General features: G+C 37.3%; 2 protein-coding genes across 2 annotated transcripts in view; both read right to left on the reverse strand.

The window, feature by feature from the left end:
- scn5lab (sodium channel, voltage gated, type V-like, alpha b) overlaps positions 1-5,356 on the reverse strand; it is a gene marked incomplete at its 5' end in the record, with an annotated part of 121,825 nt that extends 116,469 nt beyond the window's left edge. Inside the window, 2 exons of the mRNA XM_081353428.1 lie at positions 1,279-1,407; positions 5,286-5,356. Coding sequence (XP_081209554.1) covers positions 1,279-1,407; positions 5,286-5,356 — 200 coding nt within the window. The remainder of the gene's footprint in view (positions 1-1,278; positions 1,408-5,285) is intronic.
- Positions 5,357-9,491: 4,135 nt separating this feature from the next.
- Positions 9,492-26,591, reverse strand: part of LOC308682860 (sodium channel protein type 2 subunit alpha-like) — a gene marked incomplete at its 3' end in the record, with an annotated part of 37,645 nt that continues 20,545 nt past the window's right edge. The window contains exons 2-3 of the mRNA XM_081352800.1: positions 16,057-16,364; positions 9,492-9,647 (exon numbers count right to left, since the gene is read on the reverse strand). Of these exons, the coding sequence (XP_081208926.1) occupies positions 9,492-9,647; positions 16,057-16,323 (423 nt within the window). The 5' untranslated portion in view covers positions 16,324-16,364. The remainder of the gene's footprint in view (positions 9,648-16,056; positions 16,365-26,591) is intronic.

The following is a 26,591-nucleotide window of genomic DNA, read 5'->3' on the forward strand; positions in this document are numbered from 1 at the left end:
GCCAGTAACTGAGGTGAGAATGAGATTATTGGATGTGAACGGCACTCAGTGACACATCGATATGATGCTCGACTCCCGGGAATCGGTCCACATCCACGCTCACCTCAGTTGCCATGGCGACGTGTGTTTTGGGATTCGGGTCAAGGACGGGGTAAGTGCTCGCGCTCCTCTACACGCAACCCCTCATAACAATTAATCACAAATATGGACGTCTTTCCCTCCTCAGTTCTCTCATTGACGGGTCAAGCGGTTGAGATTAGATTATTACAGCCTATTGAAAATAACAGCAGCAGCTTTTATTGTTTCATTATTATCTCTGTTGCTCTGCGTCCTACAGCAGCCAATCGTCATTACGGTAATGGAAAATCATAATCTAGTCTATTTTAGATAATATACTGAATTGAATAAAATAATAATGATTTTTAGGGTCTTATCCAGAGTTGTCAAACACTGAAAAGAAAAAATAGAGTAGGAATTACTTTAAAACTATTTAAAAAGTTATTTCACGAATAATTTCAATGTAAACAGCAATTTAATTAAATGTAAAATTCTGAAATAGTATTTTCCTGTAAAACGTACTCCAATCATTTTTATTTGCAAATGTACAAAATTACAAAATAATTTTTTAAAGTGCAATAATTAAATAATATAGTAAAAAATAATATTTTCTTTTTGTTTTTAGGGTCTAATCCAGTGTAAAATTACACACTGAACAAAAGAAATACTCTAAACAGTTAAAAAAATAAATCTCACAAATATCTACAACAAAACGGCAAGTAACATTGAATAGAACGTTAAATTTTGAGGTAGAAAGACTAAAATAGTATATTTTAAACAAACTTTAATAATGCTTTATTTACAACATTGGAAAATATTTTTACAGTGCAATAACGTGGTAATGTTTATTTTTTGATAGTGAATAAAATAAAATAATTTCTCTCTTTAAAAAAAAAGAATTGTTCTTTATGTTTTTAGGGCCTAATCCAGAGCAAAATCATACACTGACAAACATTTGCTGTAGAATTCACTTTAAACAATTTTTTGAATATAAATCTCACAAATAATCATCGAATTAAACGTGAAAGACTGAAGTAGTTTTTTTTTATTTACAACTTATACAACTAATAAACAGTGTAGTGATGTGCTAATGTCTATTTTTTGATAATATAGTGATATTAAGTGAAATTAATAATATCTCTCTTTGTTTTTAGGGTGACTTGCACATGGAGGGGTCAAAGAGGTCATTTATTTGACAAAATGCAGGAAATGATAACTTACGCCATAACAATGACGCTGAAGTCCAGCCAGTTCCACGGGTCCCTCAGGAAGGTGAAGGGCCCGATGCAGAAGCCCCGCGCCAGGATCTTTATCAGCGACTCGAACGTGTAAATGCCAGTGAACGTGTACCTGGGCGGAAGAGAGAACGAAGGGATGGACAGGAGTTCAGACTGTGAGGAATGGAAGAAACCCCACACTGAGAGATCATGACGGACACAGGACACACACATGGTGTGAAGCACATTCACGGTCCGGCAGCTCGTGTGACATGAATGACAAGTCGAAGCTTGATGAACTGGTGGTCATCAAGACAAGAATGGCCATTGAAATCCAGCGCGTCATTTTGACCATCAGAGCGAGAGACCCTCCAGCAGAGAGATGAAAGATGCAGCATTCTGAAGTGCAAAGCTGGTTTATTCCTCGGTTTCACTCGGCTCAGTGTATCCGTGAGTCAAATCTCACTTCGCTTTGTATCATACCTCTCATCACATGTGTAAGCGTGCATTTTTTTTCATTCGCATCACTATCATTCAGACCCACACGGAATCTACAGCCACAGAGTTCCGAAGAAAGTTCTACAGAGTTCCGAGGAATTGGAACGGCTTTCCTTCACAAAGCTCCTCACGTCTGCTTCCCATTTCTAAAACATTTTGATTCATTCATTCATGCTTTAGCTACTAATATAAGAGAAGCATTCTTAGTTTGATTTTCTATATATTGTGTGAATCCCAGAATTCCATAGATTTTTCTCCAAATTCAGTGCGGAAGATGCATATAAAGTCTGTAGATTCCCATCTGGGCCTGTCCGTGAGATGCTAAATGTTCCTGTTTGCATACAATGGCCACAAAATGTATTTACACACTTTGGCTACACTTTTAAAATATGAATGTCATTGGATTATACAGCAAGATATCAATTCACGCAATATTTATTTAGCACATACTCTATATAGCTGTTTTGTTATTGTTAACTATTAATTGCTAATTAATTTAAAAATATATAATTTTAAAAATACAAATATCTAAGTGACATTTAAATAGCATTGATCAATTGGAATAAAGCTGAAATAAAATATTATATGAAAATTAGAAATGTTGCATTGGCGACTACCTGAAATAAGCCTGAATAAAGAAATGAAAATGCATAAAAATTACAAAAGATTAAGCTACATTCCCAAATATTAGTAAATGCTATAATATATAGACAGGGCCTAAAACTAACTTTTAGCCACACCTGCCAATGGCCGGTGACTTTACCGGAAAATTTACCGGCTATAATTATTTTTTTTATGCCATAAAACACCAAATTTATGCCACCAAAATGTTAGATACCACAGATAAATCTACTCGCCTAACTGATATAACTTTAAAACATTATTTAAGATGTGTAATGGTAGTTTTCAGGTGGAAACATTGAATAAAGAAATCAAATGTAAAATAACACTGGATAGTCTTCACTAATAAGCGAAACTTATTAAAATTTCAAAAGTTATTCAGTCAAGAGCAGAGAGTGATTTCTTTCTTTGTCCTTTTGATTAACATTAAAACACAGACAGCAGGAATATTAGGCTGCTGTCACTTTAAGAGCGAATGCACGGATCTAATATACTGATACTGATGCACGTGTTGTTGTCTTTATCAACTGTTTCTGTTCACTCAAGCCATAACCGACTGTGTTTACTAGGATATTTTTTGACATAAATTTGTGTGAATATGTCCATTCAAGAGTTAGAAGTCTGTCTGAGACACGGCTTTCTGTGCAAGCTGACCCGTCGACTGTCCCGAGTATCGTTCACATTCGTTTACGTTCATGTTCTCAGAACATTGCATTGTTAGAATTCATAACTGACTCGCCAACGCCGCTTGTCAAGTGTTAAAGGAATAATTCACTCAAAAATGTTAATTCTGTCATCATTTACTCACCCTCAAATTGTTTCAAACCTGTAAAAATGTATTTCTTCTGCTGAACACGAAAGAAGATATTTTAAAGAAAGTGGGACCAAACAGTTGACGGACCCCATTGACCTCAATAGTATTTTTTATCACGACACTTTCTTTAAAATCTATTTTTTTGTGTTCAGTAGAAGACATAAATTCATACAGGTTTGAAACAACTTGAGGGTGAGTAAATGCTGACAGAATATTAATTTTTAAGTGAACCATTCCTTTAATTTTAGGCCCTATATATAGCAAAGACATTCACAAATGTAGAAGTGTGATTAAAGTGTTCAAAATGGATACTTTCTGTGGTCATTGTATGTGGCGTAACTGTAAATTTGATGTGTGAATCTCTTCAAGGGGTGCTGAGAGGTACGACTTCACTCGCTTCAAAAACAGGTGTTGTCGTCGCATGCGACATGCTTTAACGCCTCCTCACATGAAGACATCAGATGCTCGGCTCACTTGTGAGTCACGGTGCAGAACGTCACGAGAGGGGTCTTCATTAAAGGTCTGCGTGCTTCTCTACAAGCACAAACCTCGTTTCCTACAGTTACTTACACTGTAGGGCACATTCATCTCAAACTGTGTGAGCTGCATGGGAAAACATGGGATAAATCCGGTCTATCCACTGGGATGTACGTACGCATGGGCTGACTTCTGCTGGGGTTGCTGGGGCCTTTACTGAAGCTGGAGATGATGGACACACAAACCGAGAGACAGACAAGCAGATCAACCGACAGACACACCGCACAATGGTTAGACCGACAGCTAGACATGAGCGCGCAACACAACAGACAAGCAGAGAAACACTGAGAGACAGCAGCTGAGAGAATGACACATCTACAGGTAATACATCTAATCATAGATGGATGGATGGATGGATGGATGGATGGATGGTTGGAAAGATAGAAAGATTGATGGATGGATAGATGGATATATGGATAGAAAGATGGATGGATGGATGGATGGATGGATGGATGAAAGATAGAAAGATTGATGGATGAATAGATGGATATATGGATGGATGGATGGATGGATGGATGGATAGAAAGATGGATAGATTGATGGATGGATAGATGGATATATGGATAGAAAGATGGATGGATGGATGGATGGATGGATGTTGGAATGATAGAAAGATAGAAAAGATTGATGGATGAATAGATGGATATATGGATGGATGGATGGATGGATGGATAGAAAGATGGATAGATTGATGGATGGATGGATTGATAGAAAGATGGATAGATTGATGGATGGATGGATGGATGGATGGATGGATGGGTGGATGCTGGATGGTTGGAAAGAGAAAGATAGAGAGATTGATGGATGGATAGATGGATATATGGATGGATGGATGGATGGATGGATGGATGGATGGTTGGAAAGTTAGAAAGATTGATGATGGATAGATGGATAGAAAGATGGATGGATGGATGACGAATGGTTGGAAAGATATAAAGATGGATGGATGGATGGAAGGACAGAAAGACGGACGTATGGATGGATAAAAAGATGGATGGAGGGACAGAAATACATTAGATAGATAGATAGATAGATAGATAGATAGATAGATAGATAGATAGATAGATAGATAGATAGATAGATAGATAGATAGATAGATAGATAGATAGATAGATAGATAGATAGATAGATAGATAGATAGATAGATAGATAGATAGATAGATACTCTAGATTGAATTTAACCCATGTTCTTTTAAAAAATGTTCTTTTATTGGCCAATTGGAGAATTATTAATTTCTTTTATAAATGCATTTCACATTCCTTTGACAACATTCCCACTAATGAAACTATCTGGTGCTAGTCTATGTTTATGATGAGGTGCAGTTATCGACATCAAGTCTGATTATTAACTTACTTGCTAATCGAGGTTGACAAGTCAACAAACATCTGGCAAAGCTTTACATCAGAACAAATAGGGCACATTTCAAAGGTTGGAGGTCAGAGGTCATTACAGAGAGAGAGAGAGAGAGAGAGAGAGAGAGAGGACAGGAATAAGGATGAAGGACAGGAACACCGGGAAAGGAGACGGGAATGATACTCACTCGACGTATTTGGCCCACTGCGCTGGTTCAGACATGGCCATGAAGCAACAGTTGGTCAGAATAGTGCACATAATGAAAAGACTGAATAAAGTAGAACCAGTTAAGAAAAACAGACAAACATGCTTCTACAATCCTCCCCAAAAATAAGAAAATAATCAGTTTTCTTTTTACATAGTCATTTTTTTCCTAGGCCTTGATGAGATTAGATGGAGAGCAAATGAAGACTTCAGCTTCTCAGATGTGTGTGACTCCTGTAATCTCGTGTGTGTATCCTCTAAGAGTCTCAATAATGTCTCGATCTGGGCTCAAGACAATCAGAAGTCAGAAATCTCAGTATGAACTCACACATTTCTCATCAAATGATCTGAGCTGCTCCTCATTCATGGTATAGCTCTATACATGTCATGTACTGTTCTATTAATTCATTAGCGTCTGTTTTTACCGTCAAAAATGTGTCTTAAAGGCCCGTTCACACCAATATCCAAATCCAAATCACTTTCAATACGAATTAATGAACGATAAAAACACTGACAGCCAATCAGAATCCGTCCTGCTTTAAAAAGCTGGAGCATTTAAAGAGACAGACGACATAAACTGCAGCGCTATATATAATAAACAGAACGATATCGTCTTATATAGTTATGGTTATCATCATAATTATCGTTGTTGTTGTGAACGTGTCTTGAGGATATAAGAGTCTGATGGACATTATTTTGCCATTCAAGTGACTACTTTATGAACAGTTGTGCATTATAAATGTAAGAGATCATTGAGAAATAAAACTTCTCATTAAAACTTTCTCTGGACGTTTTCTTGACAGGGTTTCATTACAGCTGTGAAAGTCTGCGAGCTCATAACTATAAATGACAGCGGCTTTTTCTTCTACACGACGATGAAAATTACAGTTCAGCGATGGAGTCGTGGGACTGGAAATACAGTCCTTTAATGACGAACGCCTACAATGTTTTATTTTGGTCTCCTACACTTTCAGAAGTGCATGTATGCTTGTAATTCACACTAATCATGCCTACAACTTCCTAACGTCGAATGCTTTACAGCATCTCGCCTTGAACTTTCATCTGTGAGTCGATATTTCACTTCTGATGGTGACGGATTGATACGTCTCTGTTTTGTCTTATGAACAATTTTCACTCGATGGCTTTTAAATGGACAGTAATGAGTGTAATTATGGTTAAAAGGTTAAATATTCGTCCTATAAATGTATTATTCTCTTGCGTCTTCAGCTCCTTTTTGCCTTTTCCAGAGCAAGTCGTGATTGTGAACAAAGACATCCCGAACGGTAAAAGAACATCGCATCGCAAAACCCTAGATAGATAGATAGATAGATAGATAGATAGATAGATAGATAGATAGATAGATAGATAGATAGATAGATAGATAGATAGATAGATAGATAGATAGATAGATAGATAGATAGATAGATAGATAGATAGATAGATAGATAGATACTGCACACATCCCGATGAATCTGACATTTCCATTCGTTTTTTTTTCTTAATCCTGCATTGTTGCGCCAGGTAGCTCCGCCCCCAGATAACTCTCATTGGTCTAAAATCCTGTCTATTAAACATCAAGCATGTTCTGATTGGCTAAGACCGTCGCTTTCATTGTGAACAGACAAACTGAAACTTGTTGAGTCGCATCTGTTAGTTAGTTATCTCGAGTGCCGAACTCTCAATCTTCTGAGTTCAGTGATACACAACAACAGCCTGTCAGCTCTGGGAAAAGCCTCGGGAGTCTCCGTGTCAGCCGATGACTTGTTTCGTGGCTGTTTCCCTCTCTGATAGGCTGCGTTTGATCGCCGCCTGATTTTGAGATTTTTCTAATGAGCCCAATCACTTCAGCGTGACGTTTGACCCTCTTTCTCTCGGAGTTTGCGTCGCATGAATGCGCTCTTGTGCCACTGGTTAATCAAACATGTTTCCTGGCTTCGGCTCTCTCGGGAAATCTGCTATTAGCACGGATGTGTGCCGTCTGTGTGGGCGCCTGAAAGTGAACACATTGAACCGCTCCAGTGCATCACACACACTCGTATGGGTCGTCACAGGTGCCGGCTGCCCTTCAACACACTGACTCTTGAGTGTGTGTGTCGTGCTTCAGACAACGGGCTTTCAAACTGAGGCCGTAACGGAGCGCTAGAGGAACCGAGGGAAAGCTTAGAGAAAAAGAGTGTAAAAAATAAATATATAATACAATTAAACTGAATAAATGACTAGATTAAAATAAATAAATAATACAATTAGAATAAAATAAATACATAAATAATAAAAATACAGATAAAAATATATAAACAAATAAATTAATTAAAATAAGTAAATAAATAAAATAAAAATAATAAATAATATAAAATCATAATTAATGTATATAAATATATAAAATAAACAAATAGGAAACATGAGAATAAAATCAATCAAAAAAGTAATCAATAAATAAGAAATTATATTAAATGAAAAATAGTATTATAAAATAAATTATTTATATATATATTTTTTTATATTTATATATATGTGTGTGTATGTGTGTCTATATGTATATGTGTGTGTGTGTATATATATATACATATATACATACATATAGACACACATATATATAAATATAATAAAATAAATAATAAACATAAGAATAAAATAAATAGATAAATACATTTAAAAAATTATATTAAACTAAATAAATAAATACACAAATAAATAAATAATAGAAATTATACTAAAATACATCAATAAATAATAAAAAAATCTAAATAAATAGATTATATAAACAAATAAATAAATAATATAATTTATATATAAAAATTTACTTTCCAAATAATATTTTACACATTTATAATTTGTCACAGTAAAAATGGGGTCTTTATACATGAAAATATACAGCTAATTTTTTGATTTTAGGATGAGGTTTCCTTACACGAGGATGCTAATATTTGGGGGACTGAAGAGATTGAAAAGCCCTGCTTTAGGCAATACTTCAGTGAAGTATGTGCAGCTTTCTATCAGACGAGGCGCCACTCAGGCCGATACGGGCCGGCTGGGCGTTCGGCCGCCTGTCCGACTCTAAAAGGGGTGTGAGGTGAAGGAGAGGTGCAGTCGACCAGCGAAACACCTCCACCCAAACCCTCTTCACCTGCTTATCAACTCCACAACAGCAAAGTGTCCACGAGCCCAATGTTCCTTAACACCTCGGGCCGAGCCGCTGGATATTTATAGCAGGACTGAGCTTTGGGAAAACACAGACATCTGAACTTGGCTTTGTTCAAACAACCCTCATACTTGGCATAGCCTTTGAATGTCAGACAGAGAGAAGAGAAGCTGGCGGGAAGTGTGTATGGTTGTCAACATTCAACTTTGTGCCAGATGTTTCTCTTAAAAGTCTTTAGGAGGAATATAAATAGACATGAGTCTATCAGAAACACTGCGTCCGAACCAGGTGCAGTGCAATAATGCACCGAGCAACTGGACTGATCGATTGTTCAGTGGCTCCGCCCACCGTGGAATCTCATTGGTTGAACATAAAAACATCAAATCTAATTGGCTGTTATTGTGTCACGCTGCACAGAAGTTTGGAACAGTGCTATTTTAGTATCACTAGAGATTTTATTAATATTTTGAATTTGTTTTTATTATTATATTTTCTGTTTTCATTTTTTTTTTATTTTTTTTTTATTATTTATTTTTATTTCTGTTTCAGTTATTTTAGCACATCAAGTTAAACTAAATTAAAGTGAGAAATGCTTCTAAAAAGTAAAATATATATATATATATATTATATATATATTTTTTTTTTCTCAAGCACTGAAAATACTTTTAAAAATTTAGTTAGAACTATTCAACTATTAGAGTTAACTCTAATAACCCTGGTTTGGAAATCTACTAAGTCTGGTTAGGATACGATGAAAGAGTATCATTTATATGAGTATGTTGATTGCATTGCTCAAATAATCATATTTTGGGAGAAATGTTTGCGTTCAAACTGAAATCCCTGGCTTTGATTGCAGACTTTCTCCATTTGCTCTCCATTTCACCTCATTGCTATCTAGAAACATGTGAGATGAAATCATTTGTGTTTCTAAGCTATTTATTTCATGCACTATTCTGTCTAGGTTGAAAGTCTAAATTCTAGACTTTTAAAATGCAAAGTATAGCTTTAGAAATCTTGCTATAATCCTCGTACTGTATTGTCATATAGCATTCATGCAGACTTCCAGAATCCACAGCAGAAAGGATATGAGTGTACTAAAATCCTTATTGATGCTCTTCTAACGGGATGAAAAGGGCTAAAAATATAGAGTGCAGATGTGGCACTAAACCGGAAGATGGCCTTCCCTTTGTTCAGTACTATAAAAGTCTGTAGAGAAAGAAGAGAAAGGTTAGTTAGCACCAGTGACATTTAATATCAAACACAACATGAACCTCAAGCATTTATGAAATATGAGCAGAAGGAATTCCTGTAAAAGGTGTATTGAACGATATGCACACACACACACAAAAATCAGCTCCTGTTTCATTAATGATGCCCAATGTTCATTACATTATACATTATAAGACTTTACATTATAAATGCATCTTTCCAACACATTTGCAGAGGAAAAAAGCATTAGATTACTGGTAAAACTTTACAGTACGGTTCATTAGTTAACATTAGTTATCTACATAAGGTAGCATGAGCTAATAATGAACTGCACTTATACAGCATTTATTAATCTTTGTTAATGTTAATTTCAACTAATACTTTATTAAAATCTTGTTAGTATTAGTTAATGCACTCTGAACTAACATTAAGAAACAATGAACAGCTGTATTTTTTATTAACTTAACAAATATTAACAAATACAGTAACAAATGTATTGCTCATGGTTAGTTCATGTTAGTTAAAGCGTAACTCTCGCCAAAATGCAACCTAGGGTCTTTTTGTTAATCTACCCGTGGCAAAATTTCGTTTAAAAGCATAACTAAAAGCATAATCTATCACTTTTAAGTTTGACCGTATTTTCGTTTTTGGTCAAATTGCCTTTTGAATGGGGCAAGAAAAAGGATCCTCATATAAGCGTCAGTTCATTCGCATTCGGAGATTGACTATTTCTGACTGTCAAAATGCCGGCGGACGGAAACAACAACAGCGACGGTGAGTTGTTCAAAATCTTTCTTTTTAGTAAACTCTGTGAACACAAACAATGTTCTCAATGCTGGAGTTTATGTTTAGAGCCACTGGTGATACTTCCAGCAAAGTTTCATGTTGTGTCGAGCCTTCTTAGTGTTTTAAAAATAGCCATTTTTGATGCTATCACAGTCGTGCCACAATCACTCCCATTCAACAGGCAATTTGACCGAAAACGAAAATACAGTCAAACTTAAAAGTGCCGTTTCCATCCTAATTATGCTTTTAAACGAAACTTTGCCTCGGGTAGGTTAACAAAAAGACCATAGGTTGCATTTTAGCGAGAGTTACGCTTTAATACATTTACTAATGTTAGCTAATGAACCTTATTGTAAAGTGTTGCCAGATTACTTTTATAAAAGCTTTCAAAGATCTAAGATTTTTTAATGTTTTTGAAAGAGTCTCTGGTCAACAAAGCTGCATTCATTTGATCAAAAAATACAGTAAAATGTGAAAAATTATTACAATTTAAAATAGCTGATTTCTATGTGAATATATTGTAAAATATCATTTATTCCTGTCATTTTCAGCATCATTACTCCAGTCTTCAGTGTCACATGATCCTTCAGAAATCATTCCAATCTGAGAAATCATTTGATACATTTTTAGAATTCTTTGATTAACTGAACGCATCCTTCCTTCAGACGACGGTTACCACGGACCATTTTTGCACAGGTACATCAATGCATTTTTCAAACAAACAGTAATTATAATGATAAAGCGGGAAGCAATACTCAGGAGTGCACACAACACGCAAATACATTTCTACAGAGCTCAGCGGGAGAGTCGGGTCTCTCGCGGGACTCTCGTCTGTCGCCACGGTTGAGCTTTTCTCTCCCTGCGCTGCACAAACACGCCTTCGGTTTCCGAGGATTCATGGCCCCCTCGATTTACGCCATCTCCCCATCACATAAATAATGCGAGGAGTCACGGCGCAAAGAATAATTGCAGGCAGGCAGCTTCAGGGTCAGCATGTTGTAGCGCTACGAAGCCCTTTCATCGCGTGGCGTCTTTCTCAGCGCTGTGGCCTCTCTAAATATCTTGCTTTCCGCCCTTATGTTCTCTATTCTTATGTAACATCTAGGTCAAATATTTGCCTGTGTTTGTTTCCACTTTCCTCACATTTCCTCTGGGATATCATCTGCCAACTGCAGGTCCACATGAGCAAATTTGGAGAGTAACACAACAAGAAAGAGAGGGCAGAGGGAAATCCAACCCCGCCAAGCTTTAAACAATGCTTTACGCCATTAAGAAGTAAATAAACGCACAATGCATCTAACACAATGGGAAATGATATTAAAGCGATCGTTCACTCAAAAATGAAAGGTCTGTCATCATCTACTCACCCTCGTGTTGCTCAAAAACACAAAAGGAGTTACCTATAGATTCTCAAGGCTTTGAATGAGATTGAGGCCTAAGGCCAAAAGCAGGGTTTTTTTAAGTGAACGACCTAAATTTCTGTCTTTTTGTCAGATGAATGCAGAAGACTTCGAATATAGTGTACTGATGGTGATTTTATGGGTTTAAAAGAATTATTATTTCGTAATATTAGCAATTAACAGCACTGACACTCTCGGATGAGAAAGAAAAGTTTTGAACTGAATTGAGTTTTGAACAAAGTTCAGTTCAAACTAAATTTTGAACTTTTCAACATTGACACTGAACTGAGCTGAATTATAACTCTATTGTATTGTGTAGAGCTGCTTTATAGCTGAATTTAATTTGTTTTATAATTGATTAACTTTGCAACATCAACATTATTATGGAACTGATCTGAATCAACATTGAACTGAATTGAGCTGAATTATAACTCTATTGTCTTCTGCAGAGCTGCTTTAAAGGTGAAATTGATTTTGTTTCATGATTGATGAATTTTACAACATTAACACTGTTATTTTCCTGCTTATGGTGATTTAATGGGTTTAAAAGGGTTAATTGATTAATATTTAGAATGAGTAATATTAGTAATTTAATTGCACTGACACTGTCCGATGAGAACCAACATTTGAACTGAATTGAGTTTTGAACAAATTTGAATTTTACTTTGAAAAGTATAAAGTGTTATATATATAAATAAATGACTTGACTTCTCATTCTTCTTTTTCAGAGAATTTGCCATTTGAAATGAAAGCCTTTTGTCTAACCAAGTCGTGTTGATATCACAAAAATTGAGCCACTAAAAAGTTTTAAAGCCGTTCCATAGTAACGCAATGTTCAATTTCAAAATGGTTTCCACAGGATGAATTTTGAGTGTTTGAATGATATCTCATTTCATGACGATTTTATGTCATGCTGTGGCTGTGGTAATCGCACGACGACGGATGATTAAACGGATGATTAAACAAGTAACAAAAGCAAGCACAACCACATAAACGACACCGAACAATGGGTCTCATTCATGAAACATTCGTAAATATTCGAGTAAATATGTGAGTGATTTGCGTGTAAAGAGACCTTCCCGAAATCTCTTCTCCTGATTCACAAATACTTCGTAAACGTCAGATGTGATAGTGAAATGTGTGTGTGTGTTAATGAATTCCAATCAGTCGTAAATGGGACGCGCGTACACGCTCATTCTCAATTACCATAAATCCCGCCGATTAAATCCGACTGACAACTATATATGGGCATCATATTATGACACCAAACGAAGGATTTCAACATGTCTTCTCAAAAGCGAATGAAAAAGAGAAAAAGAGTTTTATTATCAGAAGTTCATTCAAAACGCCACATTTTATTTTCAAGCGTACATAGTGGCGTATCAGCTCCTAAAAAAAAGGAAGCTTGGCAGCATTACAGATGCAGTTAATGGAGTTTCATCTGTTAATTGAACAGTCCCAGAAGTGAAAAGAAAATGGTTCGACAAGTAACTATAAATTAAATTAAATAAACCAGATTAAGGTGAATTCATATGCAGCCTTATTAATAAGCAAAACGTTCGGATGTTAAACGCACTATTTACGCGTGGCTGGGAGCAGGTGTAGATTTCTTTCATACCAACTAACATTTGGAAAATACGAACATTTTAACGAATCTGAAAATTTACGCCAGAACCACTTTACACACGATTTACACAAAAATTCGTTCTGCTCGTGTTTCATGAATGAGACCCATTGAACAGAAAGAACTGAGGACTTAAATACACACAGGGATAATCAACGAAACCAGAAACAGGTGCGCAACATAATCAGAAACCATGGAAACAAACTAGCAACTCAGGAACTCAGTGATGGGAACAATGAAAACGAAACTTGATCGTGATAATGAGAAAAAAGGCAATAAAAAAAGCTCACGATCATGACACTGAAAGTTAACATGATATACACAATATATATTTTAGTTACAGTTATTAAATTATCATTGATGTCAGAGTATTATTGTGTAGATGTGGCTGTTATGTAAGGTCATGTGCTCTGGATGCACATCTAATCCTGTGCGAATGGGGCTTAAGAAATACCAAACTTATTTCTAATGATTTCTTTTCTCTGTGGGCTTGCAAAAATATCAAAGGGAGAGGCGAAACTTTTGGGTCTTTAATAGAAGGAGTCCTGTTTAGTGTCAGTTCATCTTTCTTAACGGCTTAGAAAAGTCTAAACAGGGCACATTTTCCCACTGAAAATGGCATTTAAAAGGAGTTTTGAGTCAGAACTTTTAGCTGAAATCCATAGAAATGGAGATTTGTCTGCTTGTGAAGGCAGGAGGGTGTGCGAGAGAAGCCAGCGCAGCAGCGGTCGCATTAACAGCGGCTCACTGACTCATGCTATTCATCGGTCTGCTATTCCTGTAGCAAATACATCAGCTGCCCTTTACTGACTGACATTGTGTTGTTTTACTCAAACTTTCACCTTTCGTACCATGGTACACTGCACTGCAACAAGAAAAGGTTCTTGTTAGAAATCCTGCTGTTGTTCTAATGCTGTATGCTCTTTTTTCTTTTATGAAATTCATTTTTAGGCATCATCGAAAGCTGATTTTTGCTTAAAGCCCCCATGTAGTCAATAATTTTATCCTTTAAAACTCATCTTTAATCACCTAAATTAAATATTTAAACATTTTATCCTTGAAAAAAAATCGTCATGCCTTAAAATATCTTGAATGTAACTCGACACCCTCGCCTCATTTAGTATTCGCGGTTCTATGAATATGCAAATGAGTCCCGCCTCCACTCACTCACTCAGCTCAGAGATCCACTGGTTGACGATCACATGTTGATCTGATTGGTTACAAGGTAGTTTGTGACGTCAGAAACACCAGCGATTTCAAAGCGTGTTTTTGAGACTGTCTTTGGTTCACTGCAGTTTTAAGGAGGAAATACTCAGCAATGGTGTCGACTTATGAATTTACACATTCTTTGTCTTAAAGCAGATTAAAAACTCCACATAGATGTATAAACAACATTAAAAAAAAAATTCTCCACAGGGGGACTTTAAGGCGGAGAATGCAACTGCATCATGAAAAAATTAATCCAAGATGGCTGGCGAGTTGAGAAAAATGAATTAATTCAGTAGTAAATAATATAGATAAACAATTTAGTACAATTAAAATTGGAATAATATACCGAATATTTGTATGTGCAATGCATATTTATGCTTATTAGAGCATTGCATTGTATGGCAAACTTGAAATCAATTGTGAATTTCACCGTCTAGGTTAACTATGGACCCGATATAGTCCGGCCACTTCTAGCCAATAGAACCTTGAATTTGGTTGCATGTCGTTTTTGCCAAAATAACTTGCGAGATGTATGATATGGATTTGGTTTCAACAGCAAATCCATATATGACCCTGGACCACAAAACCAGTCACATGTCTCACGGGTATATCTGTGGCAATAGCAAAAAATCAATTGTACAGGTCAAAATTATCGATTTTTCTTTTATGCCAAAAATCATTAGGATATTAAGTGAAGATCATGTTCCATGAAGATATTTTGTAAATTTCCTACCGTAAATATATAAAACATTTATTTCTGTGAGTGAATGCAACACAATCGCCAACATAAATGAACAACTTTAAAGGTTTTCTCAATGTTTTGATTTTTTTTGCTCCCTCAGATTCCAGATTTTCAACTTTGTATCTCAGCCAAATATTGTCCTATCATAACAAACCACACATCAGTGGAAATCAATGGAAAGCTGTATAAATGACCCTTGAGACTGGTTTTGTGATCCAGGGTCACATATATAAAATAGCATCTATGTCATGTCCAGGTCTATGCTATGGCAACCCGGTCACACTAAATGCGTCTCTATAGCACGCATTGCGTTTATCGTGCACTTTATACGCGAAAAATGTTTACGTGCATATGATACGGATGGGTAGGTTTAGTAGTGGTGTGGGGTGCGCATGTATTATACGTTTGGGTAGGATTAGTGGTGAGTGCGTAACAATAAGTGCATATCAAATGCACGTGAAAAATGTGTATCATATGAATGAATGAATTTATATAGCGCTTTACAATCATATCAGGGAATCTCTCCTCAACCACCAACAGTAAAAACATATGCACGTAAAAACTAATTTTCGCGTATAAATTGCACGATAAACACAATGCCATAGACACGCATTTTCCTGAGATCATGCTGGACGATACACTCACTCTCTTGCTCTGGAAGTAAAACGGATCGATGTCCTCCAGAGGGACGCCCACCAGTCCAGAAGGAATGTCTCCAAAGATTCGCGGGAGCTGTTTCCCGGCCTCCAGGTCGGCCCGGGACTTGGGCGTCTCCACGTCTCCCAGGTCCTCCTTGTACTCCTTGGCATTGCGGGCCTCCTCCTCGGCGATCCGCTGCTCGATTCCAGCCAGGGACTCGCGAGTGAACCGGTGTAGACTGTCAGGACCCGGTGGAAACAGTATGGCTGCCATCTTCTCATCCTGAGCCTCCTGTGCAAGTGCTTACTTCACAGCTGGAGGGGAAAGAGGAACGGGTTATTCCAACTGCGTTCTCAGGCGCGTTTCACTGACGTGTCAACTTTATCTCAGATTTTTATCCTAATTTCCAACTAAAGTGGAATCAGCAGATCAGATCATTTGGGCGAGAAACGAGAGTGTTTGCCGTATTGAGTTGAAAAGTTTGGATTTATTAAGAAGTCTCTTCTGCTCACCAAGGCTGCATTTATTTAATCAAAAATACTGTGAAAAATTATTACAATGTAAAACAGTTGTATTCTATGTGAATATACAGTAAAGTGTAATTTATTCCTGTGATCAAAGCTGAATTTTCAGCATCATTACTCCAGTCTTCAGTGTCACATGATCCTTCACAAATCACTCTAATATGAGGATTTGATGCTCAAGAAATGTATGATTATCATCAATGTTGAAAATAGTTAGGACAGTTATTTATTTTTCAGGATTCTTTGAAGAATAGAAAGTTCAAAAGAACAGCATTTATTTGAAATAGAATCTTTTGTAACATTATGAATGTCTTTACTGGCACTTTTGATCAATTTAATGTGTCCTTAATGAATAAAAACTAATTATACCATACTTTTAAATGGTAGTGTATCACTGTTTCCACAAAAATATGAACTGTTTTCAACATTGATAATAATCAGAGATGTTTCCTGAGCCGAAAATCAGCATATTAGAATGATATGTTGGAGTTTTAATAGGAGTTTATTCTACTGTGTAAGTTTATTTATGATCATTCTTTTCAGGAATTCAAATTCTTCACACGTTTAGTTCTCAGAACATTCTTAACAAAACAAAAAAAGAAAAGAACATTCTAAAGAAATGTTTTAGAATGAATACAAAATATTCTTAGTTTTAAAAAAAAAAATAGATAAAAAGAATTTTACCAAAAGACCAACTGCTCTGTGTTTGCTCTGCTCTGTGTTACTTTCTCTAAGATTTTCACTGCTAGTTTTTGTCTTTTCATGAAACATCAGAACCTTGTTTTGGGTTTGATCCGAATGTTTCGATACACACTCCTCTGTGTTTGACAGCTGGTCTGAGACCCGAACACACGAATATGACTGTGGCTCTCGAACGTGTCTGCAAATAAACAGATTCTATTACGCAGAGTGTAAATGTGAGCGAGTGTTTTAACGCAGATCGGGCCATCTGTTCCTGCGCTGGATTGAATGATTGGACGAGAGATCACTTCTCTTCTGCTCAAGCATGCGGTGTGGAGCGCGAGCACAATGGGAACATCTGCACATTGAAACTCTGAAATCCCAGCAATGTTTGAGCTGAAACAATGGCACAGAGTTTCAACAAGTGGCTCCTTGAAACCTGATCAGATGTTTGGTTATTATCAGAGCTGAGCGACGACGCTGCAGAACAGGCACTGGAGGAAATTATGGAAAAGGTTTCGCTGTACCACAGTAGATATATTTTCATGAGTCACAGTGCTATTTTACAATTATTTATAGTTTTATTAATATTTAGAATGAGCTTTTATTATATTTTCTGTTCATTTTTTTATTTTTTATTTTTTTATGCACTTTTGTTATTTTTATGCGCTTTTTAAAAAATATTTAGTTTTAAATTATTTTCTGTTTAAATTTTTTATCAAGTTTCAAGTTTTTATTTATTTTATATTTTCAGTTCATTTTAATTTGAGCTTAATTTTAGTTTTTTTACTATGCATTTTTGACATTTTTATTTATTTTTAAATATTAGGTTTAATTAGTTTCTATTTCCGGTTTTGCTTTAATCCTATTTCAGGTTTTTTATGAATTTCCAGTTATTAATTTTATATTCTCAGTTTATTTAAATTTTTAGCTATTTTGTTATGCACTTTTGCCATTTTCATTAGTTTTTGTTATTATAAATATTACCATTTAGTTTTACATTATTTTGTTTCCGTTTTTATTGATTTCCAGTTAATAATTTAAACTTAAACTTATTTCAGCCAAGAAAACATTTCTACATTTTGTTTAGTTTATGTTTTATCTATTACTTATATATAAGTACTGTATAATAACCCTGGTGGGTAGGACTTTGTTTTTATGTTCCATACAACAACAAAAAAAAAGCAAAAATACAAAGCAAGACAACAGGTTAAGACAAGGACCAATTTGCATAGTCTGGTTTAATGCAGTATGGCATTCAGTTGTGTTCAATTTGCTTTTCGCATGTGCATCATGTATAGTAAACAGCTTCAATTAGCTGAGAATTTAAAGACTTGAGTGTGAAATCTTGATTTGGAAACCATATCAATCACACTGAGAACCCTAATGATGAATGTTCTTGCGCTACCGCACCACCAACGAGGGGTTAAACAGATTTCCAAACGTCAGTCCTCAGTCTGAGCACTGAGAATAACCCCAGTCTTTATTTCCATACCATTTCAGAGACGCTCGGCCCGGAAGGCAGCAGAGCCCACATTGTGTCCAGTGGAACCGAACAAAAACCCAACATGCCGGAATTGTTTTCTCGCCTCGCAGCAGAATTTCTGACTGCGACTTTCCCTTTGAGAGAGAGAGAGAGAGAGAGAGAGAGAGAGAGAGAGAGAGAGAGCAAACCCTGCAGCGTCGTGCGTTAACAGCACCAGACGAACGTCTCAGGCTCGTTCTGTGGCCCTGAAACTCAGCATTTGCACCCACACACATATTCAAATCGACACATTATTCAGAGCAAGGTGGTGAGGTTCACTTTGTCTGAATTTTAATGACGCATTAGATAGATTACAAGCATTTTAATTTCTTTACTGACTGTACATTCTCTAATATATATATATATATATATATATATATATATATATATATATACACACACACATATGTATATATATATATATAGACAAACACATATATATATATATATATATATAATTTGAATGCAATTCAGATAAAATGAGAAATGATCGTATGCCCTAAAATAGCTCATATACAGGTATTTAATTAGAATAATTGAGCTCAAACGCATTCGCTCACTAAATCCTGCGTTAGAGTCGCATTGCCAAAGCTCTATCCAATTAGCAATTACCTAAATGTATTTTTTTTAATTGATTGAGCGGGAGTTTTTCATCTGTGACGGGAGCCGTTCTGCACCAAATTCACCGACCAGAACACCTTCAACTTTCTGTCCCGGCACATTTAAACACTGTTCACCTGTCGATCATCCATTAAATGAAATCATTATCGACAAAATCCATCTCACCATTTATCACAATCCATTTACACTGCAATTACAATTGCCTAAATAATGCATGGTTTTGAGATTACAGTAATGTTCTAAATATAACATTTTGAATATATTAATATGAAATGCTGAAATCGTAATAAGTACAGAATCATTAATTTTAGGTTTCAGAAGGGTGATTGTTTATGGTGCCATTTGGGAAAAGGCCTGACTTTATGAATGAGTCACTGAATCATTGACTTGCCCGATTTGTTCAATAATCATTCAAGAACGAAACACAGTGGTGTGTTGCTGGGAGACGCAACTTTTCTGCTTTATTTGGAACCATTTTCATTGGCAAAGTAGAGAAAAAACAGTCAAAATTGACAACGCTGTGTCTAAAAGTTGTCGGATGGATGGGTGGGTGGATGGATGATGGATGGATGGGTGGATGGATGGGTGGATGGGTGGATGGATGGGTGGATGGGTGGGTGGGTGGGTGGGTGGATGGATGAATGGATGGATGGGTGGGTGGGTGGGTGGGTGGGTGGATGAATGGATGGATGGGTGGATGGATGGGTGGATGGGTGGGTGGATGAATGAATGGATGGATGGATGGATGGATGGATGGGTGGGTGGGTGGATGGATGGATGAATGGATGGATGGATGGATGGGTGGGTGGATGGATGAATGGATGGATGGGTGGATGGATGGGTGGATGGATGGGTGGATGGGTGGGTGGATGAATGGATGGATGGATGGATGGATGGGTGGGTGGGTGGGTGGATGGATGGGTAGATGGGTGGGTGGATGGATGAATGGATGGATGGGTGGATGGGTGGGTGGGTGAGTGGGTGGATGGGTGGGTGGGTGGGAGTGTGGATGGGTGGGTGGATGGATGGATGATGGATGGTGGATGGATGGGTGAGTGGGTGAGTGGGTGAATGGATGGATGGGTGGGTGGATGGGTGGATGATGGATGATGGATGATGGATGGGTGAGTGGGTGGGTGGATGGGTGGATGATGGATTGATGGATGGATGGGTGGGTGGATGATGGATGATGGATGGGTGAGTGGGTGGGTGGATGATGGATGGGTGGGTGGATGATGGATGATGGATGGGTGAGTGGGTGGGTGGATGGGTGGGTGGATGGATGGATGAATGGATGGATGGGTGGTGGATGGATGGATGGATGGATGGATGGGTGGATGGATGATGGATGGATGATTGATGGGTGGGTGGATGGGTGGATGATGGATGGATGGATGGGTGGGTGGATGGGTGGATGATGGATGATGGATGGGTGAGTGGGTGGATGGGTGGGTGGGTGGATGGATGATGGATGATGGATGGATGGATGGATGGATGGGTGGGTGGGGGGATGGATGATGGATGGATGGATGGGTGAGTGGATGGATGGGTGGGTGGATGGATGGATTGATGGATATTTTTACAAGTAAAAGATACTGATTGAGTAAATGCTTTTGCAGTGAATATGTTGAGTGAATATTTTGAGTCTCATTTTTCTTGACAGCATCACTGCATCTGAGATGGAAGCAACACAACGAGCGCTGAGATTCGGGGTCACCTCGGGACACTGAGATTCGGGGTCACCTCGGGACACTGAGATTCGGGGTCACCTTGGGACACTGAGATTAAGGGTCACCTTGGGACACTGAGATTCGGGGTCACCTTGGGACACTGAGATTCGGGGTCACCTTGGGACACTGAGATTAAGGGTCACCTTGGGACACTGAGATTCGGGGTCACCTCAGGACGCTGAGATCTGGGGTCACCTCGGGACGCTGAGATTAGGGGTCACCTCGGGACGCTGAGACTAGGGGTCACCTCGGGACACTGAGATTTGGGGTCACCTCGGGACACTGAGATCTGGGGTCACCTCGGGACACTGAGATCTGGGGTCACGTCACCTCGGGACGCTGAGATCTGTGGTCACCTCGGAACGCTGAGATCTGGGGTCACCTCGGGATGCTGAGATCTGGGGTCACGTCACCTCGGGACGCTGAGATTTGGGGTCACCTCGGGACGCTGAGATCTGGGGTCACGTCACCTCGGGACGCTGAGATCTGGGGTCACCTCGGAACGCTGAGATCTGGGGTCACCTCGGGATGCTGAGATTCGGGACGCTGAGATCTGGGGTCACCTCGGGACGCTGAAATCTGGGGTCACCTCGGGACACTGAGATTCGGGACGCTGAGATCTGGGGTCACCTCGGGACGCTGAAATCTGGGGTCACCTCGGGACGCTGTGGGGGCGAGTGCCGAAACAAACGTCTGATGTCGACGAAGGAGAGCAGCTTGTCACTGACATCACGGCTGTGTGTTTGAACGGCTCCGACCGTTCCAGGCCAGCGCGCCCCCGTGATGCACACGCAACCAAACAAGAGAACATCGATGAATGAGGATGAGACGTGTCAGCCGTGTGTGTGCGCATATTACCATCACACAGTATGTGGTGTGATTATTACAATTACATTTATTGATATATGAACAGTTGTCAGCCGCAGCACTGGATATATGTATGAAGGTGTTCAAATGCATTAAGTTACACGCCAAATATAATAATTTTTTTAATGAAATATACCCGTAAGCTTTATGAACATTTTACATTTTTGTTAGTTTAAGATGAATAACTGAAATGACTAAAAATCGGAAAAAAATGAAATAGACATTAAAAAAAAAAAAAATTTAAAACAACAAAATTACTAAAATAAAAATGTAAAAGTTTTTTTTTTAATAAATGCTATAAAAAGTATATAAATGTCTAGTAAAATAAGGCTCCTGTTGCCTTGGCTCCTGAAGGCTGTGGAATATGTGATGCGGTGGGAATTCCTCAGGCTTTAGTCATGAGTTTGCTGTGGTTCGAGGCCCGGCCTGTGGTGTCAGCGGCCCGGATGAAGTCACGGCTCTTATCTGCACACTTGACACTGAGAAGTTACAGAGCCAAAGTCAAATGTCAGTACAGTCTCTGCCACCAGCGGGACGTATCAGAAATGACATCATAAAAGGTCCCTCATGCAGACCAGAAGCAAACAAGCAGGAGAATGTCAGCGGCGAGAGAAAGAGCAAGCGCATGCCCTAGAGAAGAGTGTGCAAGCGCTGCGTTTCACAATCTGAATTCATTTAACGCTGACATTTTACATTTAAAGGAAGACTTCAGTCAAAAAATACTTTTTGTGTTGCACTTTTTCAGATTTTTTTTGGAGCTTGTCGCTTTAAATTTAAATAAACGAATTTTCATTTTTGCATAAACTATTCTTTTATTATATTCACTGTAAAAAAAAAAGAAAGAAAAAAGTTGCCTTAAATTTATAAGTACAATGAACTTGGATGTTTCAACAAATTACATTAAAATGAATTAAAAAATGAGCTGAATCTTGTATAACTGCATATATATAACTTATTTTGATGAGTTAAAGCAATGTGAAAACATATGTTGTCATGACTTATTGATCATATAATTTAAAGTTTATGAATTTAAAGGGATAGTTCACCCAAAAATGAAATCATTTACACGCCAGATCATGTTTTCCATTATTCTATGTTACAGTTTTTCCCCTGATTCTTGTTTGTCATTTTAAATTGTGCAACATGATGTTATAATAATTTTCATTTTTGCATGAACTTACTTTTCATTACATTCGAGTTTAAGTGTGTGTGATGCATTCGACTGAGCTTATGTTTGAGAACATTCATTCATTTAACGTTGATATTTTACATGGTTCGCACCCAAATACAAAATAAAGGTCATTTAAATGAAATCATCTACACATCAGATCATTTTTTCCATGAAATTTATGTTGTATTTTTTATCTGATTTCTAATCTGGGTTTGTTACGACACAGCATAATTAAAATTTTTGCATGAACTATTCTTTCATTACATTCTTATAATTTAAAGTTTATGAATTTAAAGGTCACGACGGAAGTGTGTGCGATGGATGATGGATTCGACTGAGCTTATGTTTGAGAATATTTATTAATTTAACGTTGATATTTTACACTTTCTAACCTGGGTTCGGTGCAACATGGCAGAACTTTTGCATGAACTATTCTTTAAAATGCTATTTGCGAGCGAACATTATAGTAATCATAAGATAACATACTATGACTTTTGGCTTGATCCGGTTGGTCACTGATGTGCCTGTTGTCCAGGCATGGCTATTTCCATTTCCATTTCCATAAACCATCTCTCAATAGATAACCGAAGACTGACTCCCATAAAAACAGATTGGACTGCAAGAATCTGCATATATATTACGAAATGTTCTGTGAGCATCTACTGAAATAATTAAGACACTGTATGTATGTATCTTCTGAATGTCACGGCTTCTGCTGGCGGCCCTGATTCATGCATACGGCGTATGAATGCTCTGGGTCACGCAGCGCTTTCTGCATCACTGATCTGATGGGCAGAGTCTGATGACAGACTTTTAAGATGTCGATCTGGGGTCAGTTGCACACAACTAGCCATTAGTTAGGGCTAATTATTCTTACTTCTCAGATTCAAGTCTGGGTCTTACTTAACCAGAGAAACAGTGTTCTCCAGCAAAAACAGTGATTTTAACTAAACGGCGAAGTTTCCCTCCTTCATCTCCTCTTTATATTATAATCGACTCTCACAACATCATCATCTGTCAACGAGGTTCCCTTGAGATTTCAACTGAGGACAGACTGATTAAACCCTCACAGCAAACAGAAACAAGGTCACTCGAAATCAACCAGGCCACCGTAAGTGACCAGACCTTTATTATCAACAATGCATGAATTATTGAATCCCAAAAGGATTCTGAAGTGGCTTCAATCTAGACGCCCGTTCCTCAGTTCCTCAGAGGCTCGGACTCTTGTTGTTAATTAACACGGTAAGTGAGAAATGCCATGGGTGAACAGTCACGCTCATTGTTTCTTGTGTGATGGATCACGCTTGTTCACCGCTGAAGCCGATAGAGTCAGAGATTAGAATTAGACGAATGGATAAATGACAACGAGTTACTCAATCGCAGTTGAGACACAAGAGCGTTAGGGTTTAATTTAGGGGAACCAATTATGGACTGGGCGATAAAGCTAAAGTAATTATATCTTAATATTTTGATGATCCTCTGATGATGTTCAATACATTCTCCACTGTTTAAAGGTTTGGGGTCGGTAGGGATTTATTTTAATGTTTTATAATAAAAAAAAATACTTTTATGCTCACCAAGGCTGCATTTATTTGATCAAAAATACAGTAAAAATTGTGAAATATTATTCCAATGTAAAATATCTGTTTTCTATGTGAATATATAGTAAAGTGTAATTTATTCCTGTGATCAAAGCTGAATGTTCAGCATCATTACTCCAGTCTTCAGTGTCACATGATCCTTCAGAAATCACTCTAATATGATGACAGCATTTATTTGAATTTTAAATCTTTTGTAAAATTATATTTTTTATAGTTTGAATGTTTGTGTATCTCAATATTTAATGTCTGAAAGTAACAATATTGAACAAAAATGTTCACCTACTTATATTTATATTTTAATACATGCAAAATGTCATGCAAATTAATTTTTAATGAGTTTGAATGAAAGAATCATTGAATCAGAGTTAAACTGATTCAGTTAAACGAAGTCGCATTTTTTATCTATTTTTTTAGTCTAATGAAGTTTAATAGCCAAACACCCATTAAAATTTGCTTGTGTTATACATCAGCAAAATTACCGCAAATATATCGTGACTATGCAAAATATAGTCCCCCATAGTAACTTCTTTACTGTATTCAATAACATAATTTTGTGTATTCAGTCCTATAATGCAGCATTCAACAAATGTTTTACCACTGTTCTTTTCAGAAATATTTGTTGTTTTCATTAATCAAGTGTTTTTTTGCGCTGCTAATCAGATCAAATGTCCCATTATTCCGCTCTTCGTTCTTCGCGTGAAGCACACATTGTTAAACTGAGTTGATGCATGAGTTGTGTTTGATCCAGGCTCTTTAAATCTCTGGATGTGTGAGATGTGGATTGCGTGATCGCATGCTTTGCCCTGAATAACTCTCAGCAAGAAACCCTCTGTGATCAAGCTCTCACAGAACACTCCAGTGAGCAAATCAAGGTTAAATGAAAACTGATAGTTGTTTAGTGAGGAAACACTAAACCAGGTAATGTCTTTCTGCACGAGCATCATGTGTTCGCGATCAGGTTTCCTATCCTATAGCCTAGCGGTGTTTAGCACACTTTACTTGTGTTGAGGAAATACTCAACAGGTTTATATCTCATCAACTAAACCTGATATGCATCAATACATAAGAGATGCACATGAGTTTTAAGAAGTCCACACAAAAATACCACAGTATTACTATGGTACTACCATGGTATTATTTCAGTACAAAGTAAATTCCACACTATATGAATATGGAATATTAAAAACATAATTTTATGTTAAACACATTTTGCGACTATGTGTTTATAGTCAGGTCCGAATCTTCAAGATTGTGTAACCCTGTAGGCATTTTTGAGGAAAAGTTGTTATACCACATTTTTAGAAAGTTCAATGTCTCCTGAATAAGGATCCACCGTATAACATTGAAATAAGGGTCCCATTTTCTTGTAATTGTTATCGAAACAATAGGTGCATTATTCACAGCCGAAACACTACAGGTGGATAGGGTAAAATTTTTAAGTTATAGATATCACCATAAAACCTTTCCAGTTTTTCACTTACATAGAGACAGACATTTTTTGTATTACAAGTATTACAAGTCATGTTTACATATGCAAATGAGGCATACCAGTATATATATATATATATATATATATACATATATATACATATATATATATATATATATACATATATATATATATATATATATACATATATATATATACATATATATATATATATAGAATTCGAGGGGCAGGCATACCAGTACGTGGTTCTCCCTTTCGGGCTAGCCCTGTCTCCTCGCGTCTTCACGAAGGTTGTCGAGGCAGCCCTTGTTCCTCTCGATGACTGGCTGATCCTAGCTCACTCTCGAGACAAGGTTTGCGAACACAGGGAC

The sequence above is a fragment of the Scardinius erythrophthalmus genome (assembly GCF_964197995.2).
Source record: "Scardinius erythrophthalmus genome assembly, chromosome: 22".
In the NCBI taxonomy this organism is placed as follows: domain Eukaryota; kingdom Metazoa; phylum Chordata; class Actinopteri; order Cypriniformes; family Leuciscidae; genus Scardinius; species Scardinius erythrophthalmus.